The sequence below is a fragment of the Esox lucius genome, chromosome 10 (assembly GCF_011004845.1).
Source record: "Esox lucius isolate fEsoLuc1 chromosome 10, fEsoLuc1.pri, whole genome shotgun sequence".
Lineage (NCBI taxonomy): Eukaryota > Metazoa > Chordata > Actinopteri > Esociformes > Esocidae > Esox > Esox lucius.
The window spans coordinates 27484655-27504258 of record NC_047578.1 but is presented as its reverse complement, the minus strand read 5'-3'; the positions used below and the strand labels follow the sequence as shown (position 1 = coordinate 27504258).

Here is a 19604-nt window from a genome sequence, read left to right as displayed (position 1 = left end):
ACACAGTGCCCCTTGATTTCTTTGTACATAATCACTCTATAGAGTCTCCTGAATATTTCCTACAATACATTCACTGCGGTGTATAGAATAGTTTTTTTTCTATAGGCCAATATATATTTCATATGCATTGAGTTACATTGTGGAAAAAGAGGGTGTGGAAATATTGTGTTGCTAAATGTAGCACACCGTTCCCCATGATTAGACAGGTTTGTCTTACTCTACACATTCTCCTGGACATTTCCTACACTGCTTTCTCTGTGGAATATTCAATAGTTTATGAGTTATGAGGCAATACGCATTCCATATTCTGTCATTGGCATTGTCTGCATTTTACCCTTGGAATGTGTTTTAACACCCACTTTTTATTGAAATTACTCGTAAATATGATCATATTTGAATTGTTGTCAATGTTTTGAGAGGTACATGTTCTCAAAAAATTTATAAACTCAATTTATCTCAGTTTTTAAGTAATTCGTTGGTCTCTTTTATTTTGAAAAATTCCAGATTTTAGTGCCCGGAAGTGTTTCTTTAATGTTGCTCACAAGACGCTGATGAAAGTTCCTTACACCAAGTTGTTAGATAACTAATAGATAGCTGCGTTAGGTACTGTTTATTGATAAGGAATCTGCAATTTTCTTCAAGAAATGTTTTCTATTATGTAATTTAACTACACTTTTCAATTGAGTTGAAAGGAGGCGGGACATAACATTATCATTGGATTGTTGTCGGTCTTGTTTCTCGGCCTTGGATTTTCCCGGCGGTGGTGTCATAATTCACCGCTGGCTGGCAGTGGGTTCGGGGCAGTGTGTTTCAATCGTAATGCAGCTGGGGTAGGAGCCCAAGCTGTACATTCTCCAGGGAAACCAACCGAAACAAGAGGACTCCCAACACCAGCAAATTTGAGATGATGCCCAGATAGACAGCCATTAATAGCTAACTTGGTAAACGGAAAAATCCATTGTTATCAAGATGAGCGCGCTAACATTAGCTTGCTAGCTAGTAGTAGCACTCCGCTATCGTTTGCAATAGGCTAGGTTAGTAAAGTGTTAAAAACGATACTGTACCGAAAAGTTTGAGGTTGTCTGCCAGAGCAGGTAGTTATCAAGAAAACGTGAACATTTATGGTCAAGTTAGCCGTGCTGTGTATTAGTTACATTTGATGTAAACTAAAGCTAGCCAAGTTAAGTTAGCTAATTACTAGCTAACACTAGTTGGTGTTATTGTTGACTAGCAATGACCATACAGGATTTGTGATTCTGTCATCAAGACGTCTACAGACAGTACAGATTGCCTTGGAGTTTAGTTTACCTGGGGACGTACTTTAACTATGTTTTCTTGTGTTTTGGCAGGAGAGTAAGGAGTATATTTACGAACCTTCGGCTTCGCACACGGCAGCAAAACAACCAACAGCGTGGGTAAAGCAAACATTTGCCCTAGTCACTCTGGACGACTTGTTTGGCTTTGACTGTTTTGGTTCACTTGTGGGGGAAAGAAACCCGCTAGAAAATTCGCTTTGGCCAGATTGTACCTTGACATCTCGACAGCTAGCGAGCTTGTGGAAGAACAGTGGACATTTGAGAAATGGCCACAGCCGGAACGGTTTCGTCAGGTCCAACGAGTTCCTCAGGTTAGTGTAACTCTCATATCTTTCGATAGTGTACGTTTACAAGAGATCTATTTGGAACTCGATCGTGTAGTATGTGGAACAATTGGCTGTAATAGACAACTTTGACAGAACCGACTTTTTGCCGGGTACACGTTATCTTGGCCAGAGTGTAGTCAAGGTTCAGGGCTCAGTAGTGTTACCAAATGGCAAAAGTGACCATGAACATTTAACTCCCTGGTGACATCCCACAGACGTGCAGACTAAGTTCTGGAGGAGACTTTCCTCTCAAAGAGGTATGGGAGTGTGTCAGTGTGAAAACGGGTATACTGGCAGTGCTGATAGTTGTTGTAGTCTGGATCACCTACTCTTTTCAGTTGCGTTTTTCAGGTAACAACACTGAAACTCAGGTGTTCATGATGCATGCAGTGTTTGCTTTTGATTGACAAGACACGGCTCCACGGGCAAATTCATGTAAATGTTATAATTAACAACATACTGCGCAACAGGCAAATACATTTACTTTCTGTTTTGTCTGTCAACAGGAAATTACAAAATAGAATGAGTGAGCCACTTACATCACTGTTTAGATGTTTGGGATCACTTAGAAATGTCCTTGTTTTCCATGAAAACATACATTAAATTTGTTAGAATAGGATCTATAGGACAATGAATAGGAAATATATAGTCATTGACATGGTTAGAGAGATTTAATTGAAATAATAATTGTGTCCTTCAAACTTGGCTTTCGTCAACAAATCCTTCATTTGCAGCAATTACAGCCTTTCTAGTTGTCAATTTGTTGAGGTAATATGAAGAGATTTCACCCCATGCTTCCTGAAGCACCTCCCACGAGTTGGATTGGCTTGATGGCACTTGCGTACCATACGGTCAAGCTGCTCCCACAACAGTGCAGATATTTCTCAAACTAGACACTAATCTGTGTGTCCTCTTGCTCAGTTGTGCCTCGCGCCCCTTTTTTATTTTGGTTAGAGCCAGTTTCCGCTGTTCTGTGAAGGGAGTAGTACACAGTGTTATGAGATCTTCAGTTTCTTGACAATTTCTTGCATGGAATAGGCTTCAGTTCTCAGAACAAGAATACACTGAAAAGTTTCAGAAAAACATTCTTTGTTTCTGGACATTTTGAGCTTGTAATCAAACCCACAATTGCTGATCAAAATCAAATGTATTTTATAAAGCCCTTTTTACATCAGCAGTTGTCACAAAGTGCTTTTACAAAAACAAGCAACAACAGCGTTAATACACAGTGGCTAGGAAAAACTCCCTGCAAGGGACTAGGATGAGAGAGAGGGGAACCAGGCCCTGAGGGGTAGCCAGTCCTCTTCTGCCTGTGCCTGGTAAACTTTTTAACAGTAAACATTGTAGTAATTAATAAATGCATGTGGGCAGTGTCCAGAGTCTATAAAACATAATCCATGTCAGAAGCATGACGAGAGACAAGGACCGGGTCAATCCAGGGGGGTGGGGTGGCAGCTGGAATCGTCAGGTATCGTCTTGATCTGCAACCTCGAGGACTTTGGGCAGGGATGTCTATGAGTCTTTCGAGCCTTGAACTCCCGAGTTGTAGTCCAAGACCTCAGGTCTTCCTAAGTTTCCACAGAGCAGGAGATGAGGAAAATTTTGAGAGCGCATTCCTTCGAATAACAAGGATTTACAACGGAGAAAGAGAACTGACCCTACACCCCTAGCACAATAATATAGCAGTGTAAACCTTGGGGCTGATGCTCCAGATACTCAACTAGTCCAAAGAAGGCCAGTTTTATTGCTTATTTAATCACCACAAGTTTTCAGCTCTGCTAACATAATTGCAAAAGGGTTTTCTAATGATCAATTAGCCTTTTAAAATTATAAATTTGGATAAGCAAACACAACGTGCCATTACCAAAAGCGACTCAAGGCTAAGTTAGTTGTTAAAATGTTTTATAAGAGCTTTGTTAAATTCCAAAGCGGTTTCCAAACCTGTCATTACTTAAGTTGCGTTAGAAATCTATTGTCATTTTTTTTTACTGACATTTATGTATGGAAAATCCCAGGTGTACATTCAATCAATATATGGTTTTATGTCTCTGTGAAACTTCACAACAAGGTTCAAATGACTAATATAATCTCCAAATGCCTTTGCTGTTGTTACAAACAAGCAGAGGATAAAATATTTTTTTAACTACAAAACCACAGTGATTGAATGTGCATATAGGCTATATAGCCTGAACCTACTTAATTCAATAATGTTTAACTCAATTATGTTAATGCAATAGTTTTTTTTTGTACAATTTGTAACATTTAAAAATGTTAATACTTGCCTTAGTATATTTCATGTTAATTGCCTTGTGTACCACATCTGGATTTAGTGAATTATTATTATAATCTTGGTGTAAGCATTTACAATACACAACCTCAAGATTTGCTGCCACACTTGATGACAGAGCTGATCTGTCATCAGTGTTTTGGAGGGATTTTGGAATATTATTTGAAATGTAAAAGCTGATCATAGACCAGTTTCTATCCTATTAGACCAGCTTTCTATCCTATTAGTATCTATAAATGTACAGTTAAGTCCAGAAATATTTGGACACTGACCATTTTCTTAATTTTGGCCCTGTACGCCACCACAATGGATTTCAAATGAAACAACCAAGATGCAATTTAAGTGCAGACTTTCAGCTTTAATCCATGGGGTTGATCAAAAATATTGTATTAAACATTTAGCGATTGCAACAATTTTCATACACAGTCCCCTGTATCAGGGCCTCAAATGTGATTGGACAAATTAACACAATCATAAATATAATGTCAATTTGTTGTACTTAGTCGAGAATCCTTTGCCGGCAATGACTGCTTGAGGTTTGGAATGCATGGACATCACCAAATGCTGCCTTAAGTTTTGTCTTCAGCAAGTGAAATGCGTGCTCAATCGGGTTGAGATCAGGTCATTGACACGGCCATTGCAGAATATTCCACTTCTTTGCCTTAAAAAAACTCTTTTCGCCATATATTTTGTTCTTGTCCATCTGTAAAGTGCACCACCATCCAATGAACTTTGCGGAATCTGAGCAGACAGTATATCCCTATACACTTCTGAATTCCTCTGGCTGCTTCTGTCACATCATCAAAATACAATTGTGACCCAGTTCCATTGGAAGCCATGCATGCCCTTGCCATCACACTGCCTTCACCATGTTTTACAGATGTGGTGTGCTTCGGATCATAAACCGTTCCAAGCCTTCTTACTTTTTTCTTCCCATCATTCTGGTACAGGTTGATCTTAGTTTCATCTGTCCAAAGAATCAAATTACTTTTGGTCCCTTGAAAAAGATGGGGCTACATATTAGAGTTGTAATTCCTAAACCCTTCCTCCAATTTGGATGTGAATACCCTCAAATTAAAGTTGAGAGACTGCACTTTTAGCCCGTATTCATTATCTAACTGTAACTTGAATATGTTTTGCTAAACAGCCAAAATAACAAAACTTGTCACTGTCCAATAATTTCCGGACCTAACTGTGTTTGGCAGCCATTCTCTCTGTGTGGAGTTTTTAAGGAAACTTATGTCACTGCTTTGGGTTGTTGCAGGAAAGAGATGCTTTAAAATGCCTATGTTGTATCACTATCAGGAAACCGGGCCCAGAACAAGTAAACAAATTATTTTTAGTTTTTGCATGGTGTTCACCATTGAATCATTCGTTTAAGGATGATATCTCTCATGTACTCACCATAGCCTAGTCCTTGGGCTGCCCCACATAGTTTGGAATTCACATTTACAAATATAATCGTCTGGCATTGCCTTTGTCATCTTGATGACTTTGAATATTACGGACTGATGATTTTGTGGTTACTGGTTTGGAATGGCAATGCCACCATGCAGTAATAAATCCTGGCAGAAGCTCTGTGATGTTTGCATAGTGCTGTTTGGTATAGAACTTCTCTGAAATGTCCCTTTTTTTAAATTTATTTTTTTACCTTTGCTTTATTTGTAGGCTCTACTGGAAATCGGAAAATGGCTTCATCGGAGGTGAGAAGCCAACACATATACTCACCTAAAGGATTATTAAGAACACCTGTTCAATTTCTCATTAATGTAATTATCTAAACAACCAATCACATGGCAGTTGCTTCAATGCATTTAGGGGTGTGGTCCTGGTCAAGACAATCTCCTGAACTCCAAAGTGAATGTCAGAATGGGAAAGAAAGGTGATTTAAGCAATTTTGTGCGGGGCATGGTTGTTGGTGCCAGGCGGGCCGGTTTGAGTATTTCACAATCTGCTCAGTTACTGGGATTTTCACGCACAACCATTTCTAGGGTTTACAAAGAATGGTGTGAAAAGGGAAAAACATCCAGTATGCGGCAGTCCTGTGGGTGAAAATGCCTTGTTGATGCTAGAGGTCAGAGGAGAATGGGCCGACTGATTCAAGCTGATAGAAGAGCAACTTTGACTGAAATAACCACTCGTTACAACCAAGGTATGCAGCAAAGCATTTGTGAAGCCACAACACGCACAACCTTGAGGCGGATGGGCTACAACAGCAGAAGATCCCACCGGGTACCACTCATCTCCACTACACATAGGAAAAAGAGGCTACAATTTGCACGAGATCACCAAAATTGGAGAGTTGAAGACTGGAAGAATGTTGCCTGGTCTGATGAGTCTCGATTTCTGTTGAGACATTCAGATGGTAGAGTCAGAATTTGGCATAAAACAGAATGAGAACATGGATCCATCATGCCTTGTTACCACTGTGCAGGCTGGTGGTGGTGGTGTAATGGTGTGGAGGATGTTTTCTTGGCACACTTTAGGCCCCTTAGTGCCAATTGGGCATCGTTTAAATGCCACAGCCTACCTGAGCATTGTTTCTGACCATGTCCATCCCTTTATGACCACCATGTAACCATCCTCTGATGGCTACTTCCAGCAGGATAATGCACCATGTCACAAAGCTTGAATCATTTCGAATTGGTTTCTTGAACATGACAATGAGTTCACTGTACTGAAATGGCCCCCACAGTCACCAGATCTCAACCCAATAGAGCATCTTTGGGATGTGGTGGAACGGGAGCTTCATGCCCTGGATGTGCATCCCACAAATCTCCATCAACTGCAAGATGCTATCCTATCAATATGGGCCAACATTTCTAAAGAATGCTTTCAGCACCTTGTTGAATCAATGCCACGTAGAATTAAGGCATTTCTGAAGGTGAAAGGGGGTCTAACACAGTATTAGTATGGTGTTCCTAATAATCCTTTAGGTGAGTGTATATACAATATGCAGAATATACAAATCTAATGGTAGAAACATTTTATCTGCACTCTCTATAGCTCTGTCTTCTGCTTGCAGGGTGTGGGGTCCTCTAGTTCATCTCAAACTATAAAGAAGACAATTGGCCACCGCGGTCTTGACCCCACTGGCGAGACCACCTACAAGAAGGTCAGAGGCAACCATTTCCGCTGTCACAGCGCTAGTCACGGGCTTGTCACACTGTCATTTTATACCATGTCCAGGGTTTCCTACTATTTACATCAGTCCCATTTTATAGAAAGCTTTAAAACCAATTCACATGCTTAATCTTTAGAAAATTATTAGACTAAACTGCTTATTGCATGTTTATTCTGCTGACTGATATATATTATTTTAAAGTGTAAAGTACAATATGATATAAAGTGCTGCTGATAAAAGCAGTGAGCATTTTTCCAGGAATGTTTATCTGATCAGGGGTGTATTATCCCTTATTGCCCTCCAAGCACCTCTCCAGTTTGAAGATACTGGCTTAAGTGTGGGAGTAAAATGTTAGTTGTATCTTTTGTATATGTTATTCCTAACAAATGTTAAATTGGAGTTGGAGACCCACATAATTGAGCCAAATGACAACTAGAACAAAGTGATGCACTTGTAAATTGTTGTCCACAATATTTTCCTGACCTAAGAAGGCCATAACATCAGCCAACGCTGTCATAGCATAAATGAGCTAGACTATTCCTTTGGTCAGCTTGTCAAATTAATTGTGAAAAATCCAAATTTCAGATTGAGACATGCATGGCCTGTCACATTACAGCACATTCCTGTGGGAATATATGTAGAAAATAGATTGATCTTGATTAGAGAATGATCCTTCCTTAGACCATCCCGTTCAGCAGTTCTTGCGGTTAGGGATGCATGGATCCAATACTGGCAATCCAAAATCTGTCAGATACAGGCTGAAAAATACAGATTTTTATATCGCCAACAGTGAGTCTATGTAATGAGCCGATGCTACTAAACAGATTGTCATAATGTGTTAAACCGGTTGAGCAGACCAGAAACACGCTGGATATGCCCAGTGAACTCAATACAAAACACTAGGGTCAGCAGTCTTGAATTACTTGAAACGGACACTAGTAAAACTGGTAGTTGCAGACTTTGCAGAGGCAAGTGTTTCTAGGGTTGACGGTGGATACACTTAACCTTTGTGCCCTCCTCAAATTTACTCCCCTTTGGACACCTTGGTGGACAATAATGTACACGTACTATAAACTGATATTAAATGTTTTTCATAAATCAACATTCAATAATTTCCCGGGTTTTAACCCTTTAATCTTTGGTGGTGATTAGAGTATTGGATATGTCAAAGATTAGCAATTTTGTTTATTTGATTGCATTAATATTTTTGATGTATTGCCAGATACTCCCTCTGGACACCTATTAAATCATGGTACAAAAATATATTTTCATAAATCACTTGAGCGCATTTTTAAGTTGTTTAAAACTACCAAACATTTAATCATTGTTAGGATTTTTACCCTTTAAATGCCAATTTAATTACATGACTTATTAATTATATGTATATAAAAAATCATTACAAATGTAATATTTTTCTTATAATAAATAGTAGGGGCATGGGGCTTTGGTGGAGATTAGTCTTGGATATGTCAAACAAAATGTATTTGATTGCATTAGTACATTTTATGTAGTCCCTCTGGACACACAAATAGAAAAGCTTTCCTTTTAGTTCAGTCTACAATTGATTAGCCAGATAGGCTGTCCTCAAGTTCCTAAAATGTATCTGTTGCCAGTGACGTTGTGATTGGGTGACAACAAGCTAAACATGCCAATTAACTTTGACTTTTGTGATCTTAACCAATTGGTGATAAGAAAATGAATGTATACCCTTTCTGGGAATTTAGTTGATCACATGCCTAGTTTTTGCTGAAGGGACTTACTGTATTTTCCCAATATGTATCGGCATTGCTATTTAATGTTGTTAAAAGGGTCTAAGTTCCAATATCTTCAATATTGAAAACTGTTTAAATAGAAAGTTATTACATTCAGTTCAGTTATGCAAAAGAATTAGGTCAACAAAATGTATATGGCCATGTCAGATCAGTAAAAAGTGGAATTGGTTCAAATGGATTTTTATTAATTATTTCTTCCCAAAAATGAAAAAGCAGATGTCAAACAGTGCCTTAACTCAGCAAGCTGTGATATGTGCTTTTCTATGTTCAAACAAGTATCCTTAGTTGTACTTATAAACTGGGTTGTTCAAATCCTGAATGGCTGAAGCCATGCTATATGAGGCATACACTTTAGATGGGCATGTAATATTCAAAATTAAGTTAGTAGTTGAGTACTTGTGTGAGTACCCTATTTATTTGTGCAAAAATATTCAACATTAAAATATACAGGAGTGCTTTAATTCTGAATATGTCTTCATATACAGTAGTTTGACGCAGCCGCACATTGCTTTGTGAACACAGGTTGCAACTAACTAAATACCTTCTAAATATATGGTGATAAAACTTTGGACCTTACTGCCCTTATACACATCCCAGGTTATATTAGGAAGAAGAACACTTGCCTACTGAGTTTGAAATGTGTGTCTGTTTAAACTTGGAAACAGTCTCTTTAGCTTACCTCTAACTTCCAACAGTGTGCTGTTGATAGGTACCTGGTTTGAGTATTTTTTTATTTTTACAATTCTCTCTCTGTTCTCCTCCAGACTACCTCGTCTGCCCTCAAAGGTGCCATCCAGTTGGGCATCACCCACACAGTGGGTAGCCTGAGCCATAAGCCTGAGAGAGATGTGCTCATGCAGGACTTTGAAGTGGTGGAGAGTATTTTTTTCCCCAGGTGTGTATGTGTGTTTATAGAGAATGAGTTCTAAATAAAGCAATAGGGATTTTTGGGGAGAGTTCTGATATTCAATGCCACGGGGTGAAGCAGGACAAAGAAGCCACTCAACAACAGTGTTACAAGGATTGTAAATACATTTACAAGTTGTAACAGTTTTGACATCACTATGTTCTTTTACTTGTCTGGGTGCTAGGTACGATGGCCCACCAGAGAAAAGGTTGATTTCTCCTTTTGTGTTTGAAAGTTGGTCTTACTGGTCAGTCAGTCTTTCTAAACCAAAGGGCTTATGACAAAGTCAGTGTAATAGGAAACGTTTCATTAACCCCTTAACATTGAACAAATAACCCCTTAACATCTGCTTGTAGTACCCTTTTTGTTTCTCTGTTCAAATTAATCGTCATAAAAATTATAGCACCCAACAGAGCATACATATTGATGAATTTCTCCACTGAATAACCAGTGCGCACACAGTCTGCAACATCTCGGTCATGATAATAGTTTGGCCTGGCAAATGTAGTGGAGTTAAATCATGGAGATGTCCTTTACAGAAGTACACCGATCAACCATGACATTATGCCCACAATTTGGTTGTTTTAGTTTTTGCAGCTCTATCTGTGTTCACATCTCCTTTTGGTATCACCTCAGCTCGCTTGGAACGTCGTCGGAGCAGGTACTAAAAAAAGTATCTGTTACCAGGGCTGATGGGTGTATTTTTTCATAAGATATTTTTGCAATGTACATTTTCTTTTTTCATGCTCTGGGGTTGTCTTTTGATCTCAGCAATTTCAGCAGAGGCATACTGCTGCCTAAATTATGATTTTCACAGAGGTGCTCATCCACTAAATGTGTTATAGAAATAGAAGTATATACTGTATATTTTTTGTATCTTTATTGTATATTAAGGGAGAACTGGGGGAAGTTAAAGGTGTGCACTTTGAATAAAAAGAAAATGATCAATGGTGCAGTTGTAATTTTTTTCTTTTTTTTACTGCCTCAAATTCAACCTGAAGTTGCTGGCTTTTTTTGGCCGGACTCCAATTGCCTTCAGACCATTGTTATAGCTACATCCATCTTACCATGTAACTTGCTTTTTCCCTTTGTAGCACTGACTTTGCAAATAGCTAATTAATTAAATGAAGTGTACTTAGTACTTTTGGTTTGTGTGGTTACCCTCACTGTCTTGAGATTAAGCATGTTGTTAGTTGCTCTGGATAAGCGTGTTAAATGACCAAAACAATGTATGTGCATAGTAATACCTAATGTAAACAAGATATTTCTGGGCGGTTATGTAGTAAAAGGGCATCATCTTGTTACTAAAATGTTACTGTAAGTTTTGAGTTGTCATCAATCTGCCTCATTAACCACCCTCCTCTCTCTACTTCCTCAGCGAGGGCAGTAACCTGACCCCTGCCCACCACTACAGCGACTTCAGGTTTAAGACCTATGCCCCCATTGCCTTCCGCTACTTCAGGGAGATGTTTGGTATCCGGCCAGATGATTACCTGGTACTACTCCCTCTCTGGTTGTCCTCTGTTACTGGAAGCTACTTGAGAAAAGGAGAGAAGGGTGGCAGGTAGCCTAGCAGTTAGTGCGTTGGGCCATTAACTGAAAGGTCTCTGATTTGATCTTCCAAGCTAAAAACACTAACTCTGCCAGTATGTCCTTGAACATGTAATGTATCCCTTTTGTAAGACACTGTGGTTTAAGCTTCTGATATATTACCAAAATGTGTTAGGAGAAGCTGAGAGTTCAGGATAGAGAGACAATAGGCAGGAATGTCTACACTTGAAGTGAAAGTTTGTTGAACCAAGCATTGTTCGGGTTGCAGTATTCACTGTGTAACGAGGAACTGATTGAGCTGTCCAACTCCGGAGCTAGTGGATCTCTGTTCTACGTCTCCAGCGACGATGAGTTCATCATCAAGACTGTTCAGCACAAAGAGGCAGAGTTCTTACAGAAACTATTGCCTGGCTACTTCATGGTAAGTGTTTGTGTGTGTGCACTTGTTTGTGTGTTGCCTAGCAATTAGCTCATCTGTCTAGTATCAAAAACATTTGCTAGACCAAATCCCATAGGCAGCAAGGTGAGAAATTCCTCATTCTGTAACTGAGGTATTCAGAAAACTATTTTATCTCCATGGGTGCTCACTGCACTTCTGTTCTGAGGTTTGGGTTAAATATCAAATCTTAATTGGAAAAAGCCCTTTCCGTGGGCTCTTTTGGTGAAGTAACTTAAAAAGTAATAATCCAAAGCCCTTTCCTCCAGGCCTCTTAATTTGTATGCTGCTCTGTGTTTTACACTCATGGGTTTGGAAGTAAATTGCTTTGATATACACCATCAACATACTATTGCTTAAGTAAGTATATTACTTATTTGATGTAATATACTTACATTATATCAACTTGGCCCCCTGCTTTTCTAGAACCTGAACCAGAACAAGCGGACCCTGCTTCCAAAGTTCTACGGTCTTTACTGCGTCCAGGCAGGGGGGAAGAACATCCGCATTGCCGTCATGAACAACCTGCTCCCGTGTGCCGTGCGCATGCACCTCAAGTACGACATGAAGGGCTCCACCTATAAGAGGCGAGCCTCGGCCAAGGAGCGAGAAAAGGAAGTCCCCACGTTTAAGGACCTGGACTTCATCCAGGACCTGCCCGACGGCCTGCTGCTGGACCCGGATAACTACAACGCTCTGAGCAAGACCATCCAGAGAGACTGTCTGGTGAGAAAAAGTGGGGTTTGGCTGATGTGTAATGATGTTTGTAAGATGTTGCCGTCCCATCTGTTTTTGAATGCTGCATTAACATAGCACTTGCGCATCTACATTCTAGACATGTATTGAGTAGATTTTTATTTTAGAAATATGAGCCTTAACTAGTACACTGTTTGTCTCGCCTCGTCTCATGAAGCTACTGCAGAGCTTTAAGATCATGGACTACAGCATGCTGGTAGGGATCCACAACCTGGAGCAGGCGGCTCGGGAACGGGCTGGGGAAGAGGCAACTGGAGCGGCTGACCAAAAGAGACCGGCCCCACCGCAGGGCCAGAAGTCTCTCTACTGCACCGCCATTGAGGCCATCCAAGGAAACGCACACGGCACGAGAGCCCTGGACACCGAGGACCAGTGTGTGCTGTTTTCTATTGGTCGTAAATCAGCCTATAATGTCAAAAGGATTTAATTGTATTTTTTATTATTCTCTTATTTCTTTTCAGGATGGGAGGTATTCCCGCACGCACCGCCAAGGGGGAGAGGATGCTGGTGTACATTGGCATCATCGACATTCTGCAGTCCTACAGGTAACCTGCTCTAAGGGCAGACAACCTGTACTTCAGTGCTCAGCGGCACAAGTGTACTAGCATGTACTGTTAAATATTTAGCTGTTCCACTGAGGAATCTCAGTTTTGGTGCAGCTGTGTTCCTAGAAGTAATCCTCCAAATTTTGAAAGCTACAGTGTTTTTAACTTTACTTTGGGTTAAAAAAAAAAGCTCTGTGTTTAAGGTTCAGTGAGAGACCTCAATTCAGTGTTTACATAGGTGTATTACTCATTCCATTTCTGGTCTATATCTATATCAGGTTTGCAAAGAAGATCGAGCACTCCTGGAAAGCTCTGGTCCATGACGGGGTAAGAGTTTGGAGACACTATCCTTTGGCGATCACAATCCTCTACCAAAATGACATTTAAACCAATCATCCCTCTCTTTCAGGATACGGTTTCAGTGCACAGGCCAGGTTTCTATGCGGACCGCTTTCAGAAGTTCATGTGCAATACTGTCTTCAAGAAGATTCCACGTAAGCACTTCTGGTGTTACTCTGTTGTTTTTGTCTCACCCGAACACTACCCCAGGTCTCCCCCCATATCAGAGTAGCCGTCCTCACCACCCCTTCCTTTCCTTCCTGCAGTGAAGACGTCTCCATCGAAGAAGAGCCGCGGGACCCTGGGAGGTGTACGGAGGGCCAACGCGGCAGGTGCCGGACCCTCTCTGTTCGCCCAGCTCAGTAGTAGCAACAGCCTCGGACTCCCACACTCCCACAGCACAGAGACAGAGGGAGACAGCGGTGAGCACTGGGAGAAGGATGAGAGCGGGGAAGGGGTCTTTTGGAAGGGACCAAAGTATATGGCTGGAAATGGCGACTGGCTTGGTTGTTAATGTTCATTGGAAGTTGCAGTTGACCAGCGGTTTGCGCCCTCTTGAAAAAAGAAAATCATGTTTTTCCACCCCGCGTTGATTTTTAGGCGTGCAGTCAGAACGCCCAGATCTGCTACCCAAGACCCCCACACACGATGAGGTCACCACCAAGTCAGGCGATACCACCCTCTCCAATTCCTCTTTGGGTAGCTTGGGGCTCGTTACAACATCTCCTTCGGTCAGGTAAGTGTGAATTTCACTGAGCTGTGATCTTAAACTTTGTTTGTTTGCAGTACGGGGGAGGGTGGAGCATCTAACCATTGTAAATCGAAATTGTTGTTTTTACTTTTTGAGTCATCAATCAATAAAATGTATTTATAAAGCCCTTTTTACAACAGCAGTTGTCACAAAGTGCTTTTACAGAGAGACCCGGCTTTAAACCCCAAGTAGCAAACAACAGTAGTGTTGAATTTCAGATCATGGAGTCATGTCATCATTAAACTGTTTTCTTATAGGTCAGTAGGAGTAGAGGTTCACAAGGCAGCGAGCACAGAGCAGGACCCTATCGGCCCCAAGAGGTAAGACAAGCCAGTGCATTCTCTCTCTGATATTTTCACTGTACAGTCGTGGCCAAAGGTTTTGAGACTGACACAAAAAGTCTGCTGCTTCAGTGTCAAATGCTTTTATTGACAATTACATTAAGTTTTTGCAAAGAGTCTATATTCACAGTGTTGAGCCTTATTTTTCAAGACCTCTGCAATATGCCATGGCACGCTGTCAATTAACTTCTGTGCCAAATCCTGACTGATGGCAGCCCATTCTTGCATAATCCATGCTTGGAGTTTGTCAGTATTAGTGTGTTTTGTTTGTCCACCCGCCTCTTGAGAATTGACCACAAGTTCTCAATGGGATTAAGGTCTGGGGATTTTCCTGGCCATGGACCCAAAATATTGATATTCTGTTCCCCGAGCCATTTAGTTACCACTTTTGTCTTATGGCAGTGTGCTCCATCATGCTGGAAAAGACATTGTTCATCACCAAACTGTTCTTGGATGGTTGGGAGAAGTTGCTCTCGCAGGATGTTTTGGTACCATTCTTTATTCATGGCTGTGTTCTAAGGCAACATTGTGAGTGAGATGACTCCCTTGGCTTAGAAGCAACCCCACACATGAATGGTCTCAGGATGCTTTACTGTTGGCATGACACAGGACTGATGGTAGCGCTCCCCTTGTCTTCTCCGGACAAGCTTTTTTCTGGATGCTCCAAACAATCGAAAAGGAGATTCATCAGAGAAAATGACTTTACCCCAGTCCTCAGCTCTCCAATCCCTGTACCTTTTGCAGAATATCAGTTTGTCCCTGATGTTTTTCCTGGAGAGAAGTGGCTTCTTCGCTGCCCCTCTTGACATCAGGCCATCCTCCAAAGGTCTTCGACTCACTGTGCGTGCAGATGCACTCACACCTGCCTGCTGCCATTCCTGAGCAAGCTCTGCACCGGTGGCGCCCTGAAGCCTTCTTCACAACAATTGAACCTCTCTCCTTGAAGTTCTTGAGGATCTGATGAATGGTTGATTTAGGTGCAATCTTACTGGCAGCAATATCCTTGCCTGCGAAGCTCTTTTTATGCAAAGCAATGATGACGGCACGTTTCCTTGCAGGTAACAATGGTTAACAGAGGAAGAACATTGATTTCAAGCACCACCCTCCTTTTAAAGCTTCCAGTCTGTTATTCTAACTCAATCAGCATGATAGTGATCTCCAGCCTTGGCCTTGTCAACACTCACCTCTGTAAACGAAAGGATCACTTACATGATGTCAGCCGGTCCTTTTGTGGCAGGGCTGAAATGCACTGGAAATGTTTTTTGGGCTTAAGTTAATTTTCATGCCGAAGAGGGATTTTGCAATGAATTGCAATTCATCTGATCACTCTTCATAACATTCTGGAGTATATGCAAATTGCCATCATAAGAATTTGTGAAAATGTATATTTGTGTAAGTCTCAACTTTTGGCCACGACTGTATACACCAACTTAATTTGTCTTAATAGGGTGTTGTCCCACCAGAACAGCTTCAATTAACATCAGCATGAATTCCAGAAGTGTCTCTGGAACTCTGTTGGCGGGATTCAACATCCTAGTTTCTCAAACTCCATAGTGTTGTGTTTCGTTGATGGTGGTGGAAAACGCTTTCTCCTGCGTCTTCGGTAATCTCATTCAACTGGGTTGCAATCTGCTGACTGCCAAATGGCATATTGTGAAACATATGCACGTTAAGCAGTCTGTGTCACTAATGCTCCTGACAAGTGCCCAATAATCACCTTTTTCAAAATGTGTCTTCTATTCATGATAGACAAAATAACAGGCAACCTGCCCAGCTTTTTTAAACAATCCTAAACTTATGGGATGTTATTTCCATATCCACATGAAAGCACCTGTTTTTAATGGGAACAATAGTCACATAATAAGAGTGACAGCTGATTCCCGCCCATAAAAATAGACAGAGGGTGCTCTGCACACCTGAACCGTACTTTGATTGTGATTAGGGGTGGCGTGTCTATAACAGGATGTTGTTCCTTTTAGACAGGGTGAAATCACTTTTTAAGAATATTGTGTTTTTGGAAGAGCTTTGCAGTTTAAATGGGGCAATCTTGCAACATGTTTTTATTTTTGGTTACCTGGATACACCCTTAATTATACAATTCTCCCAGAAATAACTATCTCCTGTCCTCAGTACTGAAGCTGTGGCATTGGTGACATTGGCTGATGAGTGTGTCGATGGAGATGACATAATTTCACTCGATGACATAGTCCCTCAGACAAGCAGCTGTTATGTAAGTACTCGCTTATTCAACCTGGCAAAGCCTAAATCCAAAAAACAAATGACATTTTATGTTTTAGAACCAGCAGCCTTTCGTTTATTGGCACATTGTTCTTTACCACTAGATTCTGCTTTCCCCTATTAATACCGTAAAAACTGTGACAGATTTTTTTGTTTTTTTAATTATGCATTTTTTATTGATCACACATCTACATTTTGGAAATGTTTTTTCATTAATATTATGATTCTGATAAAACATGATCTTAAATTACAACCAACATGTCACTATATAAAGGGCAAGCTAGTAAGTAGTGTTTAAAACTTGAGGTGTAATAGCTAAAATAGTTCTATATACGATATTAATTACATACAAACTCAATTTTGCATTCTTAAAATTCTCTATCAAAATGATTACATTCATCAAAAAAGTACATTTTCTGAAAATTATGTATTTTAGTTTTTATTGGTCTTTAGTTTATTAAACTGACTAGATTTTTTTGATTGTGGTTTAAAAAGATATGATTAATCTTCTTCTGCAGTGAACAACTTGCTGTAAAGGACAGAAATGGACTTATGTCAGGAATATAAGAAGGTCAAAGGAAGTCGATAGGTGGAGATGAGATTGAGATATAAAGCTTAAAGCTTTTTCAGAGGCCTTTCGTAAGAGACGCCACAAAAGGATAACACAACCAAGATAAAGAAGGAAGACCGAGTGGGGGAAAAAGATTGAATGACGAGTGCATTCCAAGATTCTCCCATACAAGGACCATACTTCAAAATTGCATTGAGGTGGTTTTAACTTTTCCAGACCTTGCACAGGATTGGGTAGTAATATTTTCGCAAATGAATTGGTGCCTTTGCTACTAGACCACAGATTGAGGTGTATTAGATAAATAGATCTAAGTTGTGGCTATGGCACAACTTGCCTCTGCCGAGACTAACGCATCTCTAACAAGGACACCACTTAGTATTGTTCTTTTCGTGGGAAAGGTAGACTTAGAATGTAACATCAACAGTTTGCTTTATGTGATAAGAACAGACCAAACAAGCCTTCACAACAGGCGTGACCAAATGGCACCAAGACTGTTTGTCTTTTTTGTGACTCTTTCAACCTCCCTGTGAAATGGATTCCTGGGGATATTCCATATTACGCTGGTGTCATTAATTTGGGCATATACTATATATTGTTATTTTTATTACTGATGTGGTGCTATGATAGTGCTACTATTTGTGTTCAGAGTACGGTTTTAATGACATTTATTTACATTTTATTTTCTTCTGTGAAATATTGGATTTTTGGCCTTTCTACATGACCTTACTGTGAATGTTGCACACCAATGTATGCTGGAGTGGGTAAAATGTACCATGTGTGGGAAGTTAATAGAGACAGGCCATGTAAACGGGTCCTAAGTAATATTTTGTGGAATTTGACATTAGAGGCCGGAAAGGGACACAAGCTCAATCCCAATTCAACCCCTAAGCCCTATGCACTTGTTGAGATGGCTTGTAGCTCCATCTGGCTTTCAGATAGACTTGGAGATTCACCATACTACATTTTCCAATCAGTTTCAGATCACCTCAAGTGCCTTAGGGTAAGGGATTAGGGGTCAACAAGAAATTGGTTTCCAGTCTGGAAGCAGAAATTCTCAAGAGAACCAGAACATTTTTTATATACAGGAATCAACCAAATGTTCTTGTCCCAACCTAAATGTCCTTGTCTTCTGGTTCCAAAATAATATTTGTGATCCCACAATGATAAATGTGTAATTTTGAACAGGTATCTACCTCTAGAGAAGCCCTGAAACCTGAATGGTTAAAAGACCATTGCCTGGTGTCCAGTCTAACCCTAACCCTATAAGGCACAATTGGCCTTTTTGTTGTTGTTCAGTCAGTTGAAATGTAAAGGGTCCTTTGGTGTGTAAAGATGGAAAATGTTGCAGTGAAACAAAACACAACCCACCTGAAATCATCGGATTTGGTTTTGGTTTGCAGGACATGCCAAGCATTACTCTATTCTACCAATCCAAGAGAAGCAGCAACTTAAGGTATTGTAATGAAGTATACCTATTGCAGCGGTGTCCTTGTGCTTTGTTGTCAAAATGAATAAGCGCACAACTGGCTGGGACAGCTTAACCTGGTTTGTTTAATAAGGTAATATTTGATGGGACTAGAAGAGGAATAACAGTTTCTGTGATTTGAAAATTAGGAGGGTGAGCCACACCAGGCTCTATAAAAGGGCCTTGTCCTTTTAGTTTTAACCTTTTTCATTAATGTTGTGTACATTCTGGAGTTTACTATCATCAACTTAAAATCTCAAAGTAATACAATTATGTTATTTTCCAACCAGCATGATCAACTCCAATAATCTCCATTAATATAAATATAACGTAATATTATTTGTCATTCCGCCAGACAATTCATGGTCCCTATATTGAAGTTAGCTAGCTATTTGTGTACATACGCCTCGCATTATAAACCTGTGAAGCAACTATGACACACAGCCTATGTTGAACCAAGTTCGTAAATAGCCATATTTATTAGTTCATTATTTATGTCTGTTTATGCCTACTCCAAAAATGTATTATGTACCGCAGGGATTGTATGCAATATTGAGTAAGAGATCTGATGGGGTGAATTGCATTTCTCTTAATGTAACTGTAACTAACATTCAAACTGTCAGACCTTTTCTCTGTTTATTTCTGTGCTTTTTTATACAGATTGTTACATCTGTAACATCTTCCATTTTTTTTATTGTCCACGTTCTACAATCTGGTATAATTGCTTTTTTACTTTGTATGAACTGTGTGCGTGTGTATATAGCTATCACAGATATGCCTTTCATCTGGTCTCAGTTGCCTATTTTTCACCATGTTTTGGAGGTCCTGTTTTTATTCCTACTTGAATTCATTAAAGAGAAATAATGAAACAGTTTTGCC

At 40.1% G+C, this 19604-nt stretch overlaps 1 protein-coding gene across 1 annotated transcript; it reads left to right on the top strand.

Moving 5' to 3' along the window:
- Positions 1-528: 528 nt before the first annotated feature.
- Positions 529-19599, top strand: LOC105008609 (phosphatidylinositol 4-phosphate 5-kinase type-1 alpha). The gene is made up of 17 exons (XM_010867943.3): positions 529-941; positions 1350-1627; positions 5598-5632; positions 6955-7044; positions 9590-9720; positions 11111-11228; positions 11552-11704; positions 12146-12445; positions 12633-12847; positions 12937-13020; positions 13299-13347; positions 13430-13514; positions 13626-13781; positions 13960-14095; positions 14368-14430; positions 16582-16681; positions 17208-19599. The coding sequence occupies exons 2-17, from the start codon at positions 1582-1584 to the stop codon at positions 17208-17210; spliced, it is 1764 nt and encodes a 587-aa protein (XP_010866245.2). The 5' UTR covers positions 529-941; positions 1350-1581; the 3' UTR covers positions 17211-19599.
- The last annotated feature ends 5 nt before the right edge of the window (positions 19600-19604 follow it).

Excerpts from the sequence above, each read along its gene's own strand:
- LOC105008609 (XM_010867943.3), top strand. The coding sequence starts at position 1,582 with ATGGCCACAGCCGGAACGGTTTCGTCAGGTCCAACGAGTTCCTCAG. Across the intron at positions 5,633-6,954 it reads GGAAAATGGCTTCATCGGAG|GGTGTGGGGTCCTCTAGTTC; the intron begins GTGAGAAGCCAA and ends TTCTGCTTGCAG. Across the intron at positions 7,045-9,589 it reads GCGAGACCACCTACAAGAAG|ACTACCTCGTCTGCCCTCAA; the intron begins GTCAGAGGCAAC and ends GTTCTCCTCCAG.